Source organism: Dendropsophus ebraccatus, chromosome 6 (assembly GCF_027789765.1).
Source record: "Dendropsophus ebraccatus isolate aDenEbr1 chromosome 6, aDenEbr1.pat, whole genome shotgun sequence".
Classification (NCBI taxonomy): Eukaryota; Metazoa; Chordata; class Amphibia; order Anura; family Hylidae; genus Dendropsophus; species Dendropsophus ebraccatus.
Window position 1 is genome coordinate 98,166,951 of NC_091459.1, and position 12,801 is coordinate 98,179,751.

The 12,801-nt window shown below is 39.3% G+C and overlaps 1 protein-coding gene across 1 annotated transcript in view; it reads left to right on the forward strand.

Moving 5' to 3' along the window:
- The window catches only part of PCOLCE2 (procollagen C-endopeptidase enhancer 2), a 52,427-nt gene that overhangs the window by 26,000 nt on the left and 13,626 nt on the right, over nucleotides 1-12,801 (forward strand). Inside the window, exons 5-6 of the mRNA XM_069973885.1 lie at nucleotides 1,049-1,185; nucleotides 4,666-4,820. Of these exons, the coding sequence (XP_069829986.1) occupies nucleotides 1,049-1,185; nucleotides 4,666-4,820 (292 nt within the window). The remainder of the gene's footprint in view (nucleotides 1-1,048; nucleotides 1,186-4,665; nucleotides 4,821-12,801) is intronic.

Consider the following 12,801-nt stretch of genomic DNA (forward strand, 5'->3'; position numbering starts at 1 on the left):
GGAAGGGGGGGCTCTTGTTACTGGGGGTGCAATGCTGCCTCCAGCCACAGAAGAAACTGGCAGTGCGTGCTGTGAGCTGTAGCTACCAGGTCTGCTGGGGCCCCCCTGCTGCACAGACCCTGTAGATGTGTGGTCTTCCTCCATGGTAGCTACGCCACTGCACCTAGACACAGCTGCCATCAAGCCCTGCCTAGGTGATCCTGTCCGTTGATTAAATGAAGCGAGAGTAAGGGCGGTGCCAGTATCACTTTAAGTGTCCATCATTGAACGGACCATGGGGCCCTTTTCTGTGGTGCCGAACCGGCTTTCTGCTAATGAAATGGGAACCTAGCCTATTATTTCTTCAATCTTATCAGTTGTTACCCAGTTGAATAAAGAGCTCAAATCCCCCAAGTATTCCTTGCTGCCTCACTGCCTTCATAGAATTTATTCTTCTGATTTGCATGATAACCAATCTGATGTAGCGCTAACTGTCTCACTACATTACATGAGCTCAGTGGGTACAGATGGGTCTCACTACCAACTTTTTCACATTATCCTTCCAGTAGCAACCATCAAAACAGCTTTTGACTATAATGCGACCTAAACTTCAAGGGGCATTTCCATCTCAACTAGTATAGTTAAACTTGTAGGATCCGTCAAGTATAAATAAATATTATATATTTGTGCAAATACATCAATCTGCTTTTAGAGCAGACTGATGGTTGGTAACCTTGACAACAAGCTGTTAATTATGGGAGGGAAGGAGCAGCATACCAGGAGAAGAAGGAAAGTTTGCTTAATGAATGTATTTGCAAATATATTTAATTTGATGAGCCCTACAAGTATAACTATATTAGTTGAGATGGGAATACTCCTTTAAGTTCAATATAAAAAGTAATGAAATGTTTACAAAATTGTAAATAAAACAAAATTAAGATTTCATTAGCAATTCTGTTGATGAATGGGTAATAAATGGATTACCTGAAATGATGCTACAGTATCTCAGAAGAATGTATTAAATCCCACCTAGATGATTTTCCATTAATTACCTTGTCTCTTACTGAAGGTAATTGAAGTGAAGTTTGAGAAATTTGACGTGGAGAGAGACAATTACTGCAGATATGATTATGTGGCAGTGTTTAATGGAGGAGAGATGAATGATGCCAAGCGGATTGGGAAGTTTTGTGGGGACAGTCCACCTGCGTAAGTAAACACAAATAGGGGATTCATCATCTCCACACTCAGCGTACATTGGAAAAAAGCAGATTTTTGCACAAACCAGCTGGTCACAAAGTATGTGTACAAATCTGGGTCTGGAGATGTTCAATGTGTCTATGTCCAAGGGAAATTGCTGTAAAACTTAATCACTAGCAAGATGGCTGCCCTCAGATGGCAATCAGAATCAGAAAATAGGAACAGATTAGAAAATAGGAACAGATTAGAAAAAAAAAACATAATTTAATATCAGGCTTTAATTTGTTATAAAGAAATAGTGGTGTTTTTCCGCGCATAGATTTCTAAAGGGGGAAAAAAATTGTCACAAAAATGCCTATATGCCTAATGTCTATATGCATATTGCTATTTTTCTTTGGTGTTTTTTGTTCCCTTAGTTCTTCAATAGAAATCTTGAAATCACATGATGAAAGCATCATGTAATTTGTAATGAAAAAATGGGATAAAACCCCAGACAAAAAAAACACCTCTGCTAATTTACACACACACACATACACACACACACACACACACAAAAAAAGTCAAAAAGCAGTAAGAACCGCTAGTTTTTTGGGCTTTTTTGTGTGTGTGGGGGGGGGGTTAGCCGTTTAACACCAAATAACAGCACAAACATTGGTGGGGGGTGGAGGGGGGAAAAGACAGGGAAGGGAGGCAGATAGGTGATTGAAGCATATTACAAAGTTATATAACGTTGTAATGTGTTTCAATTACTGGAAAAAAGCTTTACGCCGAAGTGCCCCTTTAAGTTACTGGTAATGGGGCTCCTAGGGTCAGACATTTACCAACAAGTCATCTGAAAATGGCAACCAATGAGAATTACAGTGCAACTGTAGATATCTTTTAAACAGAGGTTTATATTAAAGGAGATGTCCCACCAAAGTTAAAAATGTTAGGCAGACAGGGGTGTAGGAACATAATAAAGAAAGCATACTTACTCATCCCTGTGCCCCTACAGCACTAGCTTACAGATTCCTACCAGCCGGTGTCCTGCAGGGCCACAGGGGCACAGGCATGGGTAAGTATTCTCGCTTCATTATGTTTCTGTACCCCCTGTCTGCCTGAGATCTTTAACTTTGGTGGGACTTCTTAGGAAAATGAAAGGTGGAATCTGATTGGTTGCTAGGGGCAACTGAGCCAGTTTTACTTTACACCATGTTTGATAAATCTCCCCCATTGAATCTATATTATGGAATCTACATGTATTTTTATTAATAGAATGAATTGTACTGGCACCATATATGCTTTTTGAGACACGAGAGGATGGTGTAATAGGTGCATAATGTGGCTCTAGCTTTCTATTAATATTATAGCTGCAAGGCTATGAACCGACCTGATAACATCCTCCTGATCTATGATACAGTTGGGCCAAAACTTTCAACCATTTTATGGTTGTTTGAAACTTGACAAATGCTTTTATACAGGGTATTATTAAGCTATTTTTTTAAGATTTTTTTTTCTATGTAATTCCCCTTTTACTATCCGCTTGAAAAATTGAATTAAATACTGCACGTGTGAAAGCGTCCATCGCCTTTATAAAATATTTTGGCCTATTTCATTCTCTTTCCTCAACACTTCTCTTGCACTCATACATATTTATTGCTCTAAAGCAAGGACAAGTGGGTGCGGTTCATTTAGCTTCTGCATCCATTCCAAATGGCACATGTTCTAGGAACAAAAAGAGCGAAAAACAAAACTTTGGGCAAAATGAGAACTAGACACTGGAGTTTGTGAGAATGACATTGCCTTCAGTTTATGTTCCACCCGAGAATGTGATGGTTGTGTTACGTTTGAGAGACAAAAATAAATGACAGATTTAACTCCGACAACATGTAACAAAATGTCATGTGTTTCAAGTATTTTCCATAGTGGTGACATTTTGTACTAGGGGGGGATTTATCAAAGGGTGTAAAATTTAGACTGGTGCAAACTGCCCACAGCAACCAATCACAGCTCAGCTTCCAGCTCTGGTGAAAGGAAAGAGGAGCTGTGATTGGTTATTGTGGGCAGTTTGCACCAGTCTAGATTTTACACCCTTTGATAAATCTCCCCCATAGTTTATTTTCATTTTGAGCATTTTAAAATTCTATAGAGGAAAAAAACCCTCCATACCTAAAGCCACTGACACCATGCATATAATCTATGAACTATTGTAAACTAAATCATCCATTTCCCAGAATTAGGGAGCACCCTAATAATGCCTGTTGTTTTTATAATAACTGACACTATTTGAAAATAGTTGTTGCAAATATTGTTCATGAACATTATTTGTGGCTGTTATTTATTAAAAGACAAACTTCAACTTTTTCACAGCCGTCCCCTTGTGTGAACATAGCCTTAAAGAGGTTGTCCAAGAAAAATTTACTTTTCCCCTATCCACAAAATAGCACAAAGTATGATATTGCGGGGGGTCTGACCTCTGTATCCCCCGCTGATCTCCGTATCGGGCCCCTGGTTACTCTGTTATGAATAGAGACCTGTGTCTCTATTCATTCATATTGAGCTGCCGAGTAAGCACTTTTCCAACTTACTTAATAGAGCCATAGGTCACCTGTCGTACCCGCGGCTATATTCATAGCAGAGAAGCCAGGGGCCAGATACGGAGATTGGCAGGGGGTACAGAGTTCGGACTCCCGCCCCTCTCTTTGAGGTCTCTGTACACTTTTAACTTATGTTGGCCACTTGTAATGTGGGTTCAACCATCAATATAAGGTGTAAAATGAAATGGCATGTGATTGGTCGCTGTAAGACTACTGTTAGAGTCTCTTTACACACACACAGCTTATCTGGCAGATTTTTGCAGCCAAAGCCAGGAGAGGATTTGAAAAGAGAAGAAATCTCAGTCTTTCCTCTATAACCTCTTTTCTGTTTATAGTCTGTTCATGGCTTTGGCTGCAAAAATCTAACAGATATCTGTCAAATAATCAGTGCGTGTAAAATGACCTTACACAACTTGATAAATTACTGCTTTTTTTTTCTATTTTGTTAATGTTTTGAAAAACATAAAAACTCATAAATTTCCCGTTCCTAAATAATTGTTCCCAAAACTCAATATACTTCACATTTTAAAATTCAGAAATGCAATGCACCATGTTTTTTTTTTTTTGCTCAGAAATAACCCAGCAGTTTTGGTGCTATTTTGCTTGTTGGTGGGTTATCTGGCAGTTTTTCTGGTATTTTCTAATTTTAGTGTAAATTGCTATAGTTTTTATTTGCTAAAAATGGATGAAAAAATGGATGAAAAAATGGATGAAAAAAAATGGACTGCGAAAATGCCTTACTTACCTAGCCTTACTTGTTTGTTTTTTATGGTCCTTTTCAATAACATCTTTAATACACAGCTTATTCCAGACTAGATACATGTGAACAACTTAAATACATTTATATAACTCAATATGTAAATATACTGTATATAATTTTTTCTTATGTCACCCTTTTCCATCTTTTATACAGACCCATTGTATCGGAGAAAAATGAACTCCTCATTCAGTTTTTGTCTGACCTAAGTCTCACAGCCGACGGTTTTATTGGCCATTACAAATTTAGGCCAAAAAAGTTACTGACAACCACATCCTCTCCTGTCACCACAGCTGCTCCGACAACTGCAAGTAAGTCAGTGGTTTAATGGGTTCCAGACTCCTTTGCCAGTAGGTTACTGGATGTTTAAAGGGGTTGTCCAGCAAAAATCTTTTTCTTTCAAATCAGCAGGTGTCAGAAAGTTATATAAATTTGTAATTTACTTCTATTAAAAAAAATCTCCAGTCTTCCCATACTTATTAGCTGCAGGAAATGTTATTTTATTTTCAGTCTGACACAGTGCTCTCTGCTGACATCTCTGGCGGAGACAGGAAGTGTCCAGAGCAGGAGAGGTTTTCTATGTGGATTCCCATAGCAAGCCTCTCCTTCTCAGCCAGAGATGTCAGCAGAGAGCACTATGTCAGACTGAAAATAAAATAACATTTCCTGCAGGACATACAGCAGCTTATAAGTATGGGAAGACTGGAGATTTTTTTATAGAAGTAAATTACAAATCTATATATAAAGTTCTGACACCAGTTGATTTAAAAGATTTTTTTTTTCCGATGGACAACCCCTTTGAAATCAACTAAGGTTTTTGATGGAAAGGTTCTACCTGTCGCAAATTCTTCTCCTAATAGCCAAGATGATAATCTGTACATAGTAAATTCTGCTAATCACAGATAAGAAATGGCATTTTAATGGACGAGTTCTGATGCTTATCATAACAGGGTCTTTGAAGATGAGAAAGCTTATTGGGACATCAATGCAGTTCCCAGGAATTACAGTGAGATTAGCCATGTCAGTAATGGATTCCTCTCAGCACAGCTTAATAAGTATAATGAGAAAATTATCAGAAGGACGTATTTTAGCTTTGGGGCAATATTCAGTAAGGACTTTCAGAAATACTGTGTGCCCTATTTGAGGTGTACAGTAATTTCACTGTCTTTTTTTTTTTTTTCTATCTTATTATGTGTTTGCACTTTTGCTTTTGGTCAGGAAAAGTCAAGTATAGCTTTCTTGATTGGCTATTAATTAATAGCCAGTAGACAACTAAGTGGGTCCATTTCTTCTAAAAATTCTGGTATAGCAAGTAATGACTGTAAAGGATGGAGGGTTGTATGGAAAACTGAATGTGGACATATCCTATGGAGCCCCATAGTTGCCTCTGCTACATGCATCATTACTATTTTGCAGCATTACTTTTTGCATCATTCATATGTAGTGACATCACTTCATGGACCTTTGTGCAGAATATATCTACATATGATGACATCATTATATCTTTTTCCCATGCTGTAATGTCCCAGTATGCATGGCAAGCTTTTTGTGTGTTTTCTTGTGTTATGATATCATAGTGTGCTCTATTGTTCCCTATTAGTACAATTCCTCTGTTTTCTCCTCTAATCCCAGTACTGTCAGGTCACTATGGGGGAGATTTATCAAACATGGTGTAAAGTGAAACTGGCTCAGTTGTCCCTAGCAACCAATCAGATTCCACCTTTCATTTTCCAAAGAGTCTGTGAGGAATGGAAAGTGGATTCTGATTGGTTGCTAGGGGCAACTGAGCCAGTTTCACTTTACACCATGTTTGATAACTCTCCCCCTATGTGTATTGAACATTACCTCACTGTTGTGACATCATTGTTTTCATTATCTCTGTACGGCAACATCAATATAATTGGCTTGCACTATGTCTTCTCACTTTTTATTGCACAGTGACATCACTGATATTCTTATAATCTGGTAACACTAAGGGGAACATTTATCAAAACTGCCGTACGAGTACACCAGTCTTAAGTAAAGCCCCCCCCAGTTTGCCGGGCTGATTTACTAAAAGACATATGTCTGTTGGTAAATCTGCCCAGAACGGGACCTGGCGCAGGCATTACACGGCATATCTGCACCTGTAGATTTGTGCGAGCAGGCATAAATCATAGTAAATAAGAAATGGGAGAAGGCTACGCCTCCTCCTAGCCTTGCCATGTGTTGTACACCTGGGGTGCATTTAGATAAATGTCGCCTAAGTGTATTCATGTACTGTGACATTTTGCCCAACCAACCAAAGGATTTTGCCCTATCAACCCAACAATATCTATTGATATATTTGTGCATGTGTGCTCTTTGTTTTGCTTAGAAGTCCATTGTTTGAGTCCTATTAAAAAGGACTGAAAGAAATATTGAAAGGCAGAATTTAGTGGAAAATCAGCAACCAAAATTTTTTATTAGATATAATTAATCCATATATATTGTACGGTACTTTATTGAACGTCCCTTTTAAATCTCATAACCTGTAACAGTAGGGATATTTTCTGAGGCTCAGTGGCCACTCGGCTTATTGACTATTCACTGTAGACATTGGGGGACATTTATTAAGTCCGATGTTTTCTGCGCCGGATTTAAAAAAGTCCCCGCAGCTTCGGCACTACGGAGATTTATGTAGAGGCCGACTGCCTCTAAATAAATCCTGTGCGCGCTGGTGCGCACGGCAGGAAACCTACGCCAGCTGAGAGCTGGAGTAGGTTTCCTGTGTATTTTTTGGCGACACTAAAGATGAATCGCGCAAACTCTGAGTCCGCGCCCCCCGTTCCGCCCCCTCCACACCTCCTCCTCACCCCCCGGCGTACCCAGCGGAAAGTGCCGATTTGTGAATATTTTAATCACAAAACGGCCATTTGCGAATAAAATATTCGCAAATTGGCACTTTCCGACGGAAAAATAAAATACGCCGCTTAATAGATGTCCCCGATACTGTATATGGATTTGTCAGTCTCAGAGAAACATTTTTCAGGCTCTGCCTAATGGAATTCTCCAGACAACTGTACTCCTGTAGTATTAACAATATATTCCATCATCATCTATCCTGTTCAGTATGGCTGGTGTTTAGACTGTTGCAGGGTCTTCCCAGTATTGCTTTGCAATGCAATACAATGTGAAATATAGTTGGATGGCTCTGTATGAACTTTTTCTTTTTTGAAGATTTGAAATAAATAGATGAAAATTGTGTAAATGGTGCAAAGTTCTTTATTATAGCAGGCATAATATCACAAACTCCAATACCCACCAGTCCATCACACATACTCATTGGAAAAATAGCCCAAAGAGAGTCTCTTTGAAGAGTGACTTTTTAATTTCTTTACCCAAAGCAGCTGTAACTGACCGGTTGGTTTTGCTGTATTGAATCCTACCTATAAATTCTGTATGGAGGTGAATTCAATGGGCAGCTGATTATGGTGTTCCAATGTTTTTTTTACTGAAATCTTTGGTAGCAAAACACCTGACATATTCCATTTAAAACACAAGGGAGGGCAAGAGTAGAAGGAAATGCCAATGATGCCTCCATGACTGGGAGTTAATTTGACTAGTAAAAAAAACAGGCAGATTTTGCACAGATGACCTGGCTTATGCAAACCTTTGGAACTCTTTGTGGTCTGTGCCAAGGCATCAGGATGATAAATCCCTCTGTTTTTACAAACTTTGGACTGAATTATGTCTAATTCAATACAACACAACTTCCACCTAGAAAGTAATAGAATAAATGAGAATACCTTGAAATATTAAGTAAAATGTTTAGTCCTCAAGTGTGCACCTTAAGGTTGGCCGCCCATCAGTGCAATAATGGTACATTATTCTAGTTGGCCTTTGGGTGTGTCTTTATTGAAAAGTCCATTGAATTTAATAGTAAAAACTGTGAAAGGGCGGTGAAAGAAAAAACTGTGTTCGAAAATTTTAAAAAATAACGTCCGAAAATAATTGTCATGATCATTATGACGTCTGCGCAGATAACGTCCATCATTTTATATACTCTGTGCATTAGATGACCGTCATTCTTTAGACTTCAATGCATTGCATTAAAATCAATCATATTGCGGCAATAACGGGAGTCTTTTTAAGTAGAAAAGACTGACACCTTTTCTCTTTTTTTGACATTGTGTGAACATAGACTGATAACAGCTAATTGTCTGAATGTAGAAACAAGAGGTGTCAGAAATGAAAGATGTAGAAACACTCTGTTGGCCTTTACCACGTGTACTCCCTGGTGTGCCTGTAGCTATCTATAATCTAAACACTAATATGTCTTCCAGAAGATATTTTAAGCTCCTGTACAACTGAGGTCTGTCTTTTTTCAATTGTCTGTAGGTTTTCTTTGGAGGTTTAGAGTGGCAGTGGAAATTCTATGTTTAGTACTAAAAATAAATCTGGTTGGGTCAGATGAATTAAAGACTTGTAATATTTGACGAGTACCTCTGTTATTCGTACATTCCAGTGTGGCTGACCGCATAGCATACACATCGCAAGAAAATGTGGTGTTTAAGCATTACGTCCTTACCATGTAGAGCAATGTCATCACTGAAATGAGTTCAGTATGGAAGTAAAAGACATTAAATAGGATGTGCATCATGTGGAAACATCATATGTAATAGGTTTCTTGTGCCATGAATGCCCTTCTTCAAAATACTGGTGTTCCATGTTATATTTCCAGATATTTCTCTTTTGTGTCATTCCCCTGCCTCACCTTTGTTGTGTGCTCTGAATTTATGTCATGATTCGGCTGTCTTCCCAGGTGCAGGGAGACGTCCGACTAAGTTGCTAGGGCCTGGCCCTGCCTGGCCTCGGCTGAGCGGCACAGCTGCTCTATGTTAGGTTTGAAGGGTTGGCGGCTGGCAACACCAATTAGACTGTTGTATGTGTCCTGGGCCCTTAGTCTCAGCCCCAATCACGCCTGGGGCTGGGACTCCAAGCCCCATAAGTATCCTCCCATACCTGTGTCCCTTGCTTGAGATAGAGCCTAGTTTACTAGTGTGTCCTGACCAAGCGTTTCTCTGCATTGTGTAACATTATTCTGACTTTCTGGCTTTTGGGCTGTTGACCCTTTTTTTGATCACATTTTTTACTGAGCCAGACCCCTGACCCTGATTTATTGTGTTTTTGTCTGTCTTGCCCATGTTCTGTGTCTTGCTTCTCAGGCTAGGGACAGTCGACCAGTTGTCCACTGCCACCTAGGGCAGTTGAGGCAATCAGGCAGGGACAGAAGGGCGGGTGCCAGTGCCAGGGCTGCACCTGTCTATTGTCATCATTGTTTTTTGGTGCAATATCTATTGTTTGTTTTTTGGTGCAATATCTACATAGTTGTATAGAGGCCCATTTCCAGCAACTATCACTCCAGTGTTCTAATGGTACAATGTGTTTGCTCATTGGCTCAGAAGGCTAATTGATAATTAGAAAACCCTTGTGCAATCATGTTCACACATCTGAAAACAGTCTAGCTCGTTACAGAAGCTACAAAACTGACCTTCCTTTAAGCAGATTGTGTTTCTGGAGCATCACATTTGTGGGGTCAATTAAACGCTCAAAATGGCCAGAAAAAGAGAACTTTCATCTGAAACTCGACAGTCTATTCTTGTTCTGTTGTGGGAGCAGCTTGACCGTATGGTACACTAGAAGTGCCCATCCAACCAATCCAACTTGTGGGAGCTGCTTCTAGAAGCGTGGGGTGCAATTTCTCCAGCTTAACTCAACAGATTAATAGCTAGAATGCCAAAGGTGTGCAATGCTGTAATTGCTGCAAAAGGAGGATTCTTCAACGAAAGCAAAGTTTGATGTAAAAACAATGTTATTTCAAATACAAATCATTATTTCTAACCTTGTCAATGTCTTGACTCTATTTTCTATTCATTTCACAACGTATGGTGGTGAAAAAGTGTGACTTTTCATGGAAAACACAAAATTGTTTGGGTGACCCCAAACTTTTGAACAGTAGTGTATGTTTATTTGATCTTTTATTTTTAAAAACATTGCTATATTTTTTTTCTTAGACTTTTAAGGCCCCCTAGGGGACTTTTTGTAAGAAGTCATTCGTTTCCTTATACTAATCAGTACAACATCATTGTATTGCATTAATAAGTGTAGCAGGCTGAACAAGCAGATTTACCATGGCAGGCACACAGTCTCTCTGAAAGCCTCTGGCTGCTATGGTAGCTACACAGCACCCTGCAGTTGTGTCACTGGGGTGCAGCGTGCGTCACCTGTCAAGGCACAAATGTCTTTGATTGTTGCATGTAGAGCGTTAAACTGCCAGGATCAGGTTAAAGTCAGTTCCCAGCAGTTGAAGGCAAGTGTCAGCTGTAATATACAGTCACATCAATAATATACAGTTTCATCATTATACATATCTCTTAGATCAAGAAGAACATACTTTTTTATTTTTTATTTAGAAGTTCCTGTCTCTAGATATTGCTGTTACATATTAGTCATTGTGTACATGCTGTTCTCCTGATTTCCTTTAGATCGCCCACTTAGTGTGTTCAGTCCTGTAAGCAGAAGCCTCTTCTAGTGCTCTGATACATCTAGTGCTCTGATACATCTAATACTCTGATACATCTAGTACTCTGATACTTGTAGTGCTCTGATACTTCTAGTGCTCTGATACATCTAGTGCTCTGATACATCTAGTGCTCTGATACTTCTAGTGCTCTGATACTTCTAGTGCTCTGATACTTCTAGTGCTCTGATACATCTAATACTCTGATACATCTAGTGCTCTGATACATCTAGTGCTCTGATACATCTAGTGCTCTGATACTTCTAGTGCTCTGATACATCTAGTGCTCTGATACTTCAAGTGCTCTGATACATCTAGTGCTGTGATACTTCAAGTGCTCTGATACTTCTAGTGCTCTGATACTTCTAGTGCTCTGATACATTTAGTACTCTGATACATCTAGTGCTCTGATACATCTAGTGCTGTGATACTTCAAGTGCTCTGATACTTCTAGTGCTCTGATACTTCTAGTGCTCTGATACATTTAGTACTCTGATACATCTAGTGCTCTGATACATCTAGTGCTCTGATACATCTAGTGCTCTGATACTTCTAGTGCTCTGATACATCTAGTGCTCTGATACTTCTAGTGCTCTGATACATTTAGTACTCTGATACATCTAATACTCTGATACTTCTAGTGCTCTGATACTTCTAGTGCTCTGATACTTCTAGTGCTCTGATACTTCTAGTGCTCTGATACATCTAGTGCTCTGATACTTCTAGTGCTCTGATACTTCTAGTGCTCTGATACATCTAGTGCTCTGATACTTCTAGTGCTCTGATACTTCTAGTGCTCTGATACTTCTAGTGCTCTGATACATCTAGTGCTCTGATACATCTAGTGCTCTGATACATCTAATGCTCTGATACTTCTAGTGCTCTGATACTTCTAGTGCTCTGATACTTCTAGTGCTCTGATACTTCTAGTGCTCTGATACTTCTAGTGCTGATACATCTAGTGCTCTGATACATCTAGTGCTCTGATACATCTAGTGCTCTGATACTTCTAGTGCTCTGATACATCTAGTGCTCTGATACATCTAGTGCTCTGATACATCTAGTGCTCTGATACATCTAGTGCTCTGATACTTCTAGTGCTCTGATACATCTAGTGCTCTGATACTTCTAGTGCTCTGATACATCTAATGCTCTGATACTTCTAGTGCTCTGATACTTCTAGTGCTCTGATACTTCTAGTGCTCTGATACTTCTAGTGCTCTGATACATTTAGTACTCTGATACATCTAGTGCTCTGATACATCTAGTGCTCTGATACTTCTAGTGCTCTGATACTTCTAGTGCTGATACATCTAGTGCTCTGATACATCTAGTGCTCTGATACATCTAGTGCTCTGATACATCTAGTGCTCTGATACTTCTAGTGCTGTGATACTTCAAGTGCTCTGATACTTCTAGTGCTCTGATACTTCAAGTGCTCTGATACTTCTAGTGCTCTGATACTTCTAGTGCTCTGATACTTCTAGTGCTCTGATACATCTAGTGCTCTGATACTTCTAGTGCTCTGATACTTCTAGTGCTCTGATACATCTAGTGCTCTGATACTTCTAGTGCTCTGATACTTCTAGTGCTCTGATACATCTAGTGCTCTGATACTTCTAGTGCTCTGATACTTCTAGTGCTCTGATACTTCTAGTGCTCTGATACATCTAGTGCTCTGATACATCTAGTGCTCTGATACATCTAATGCTCTGATACATCTAGTGCTCTGATACTTCTAGTGCTCTGAT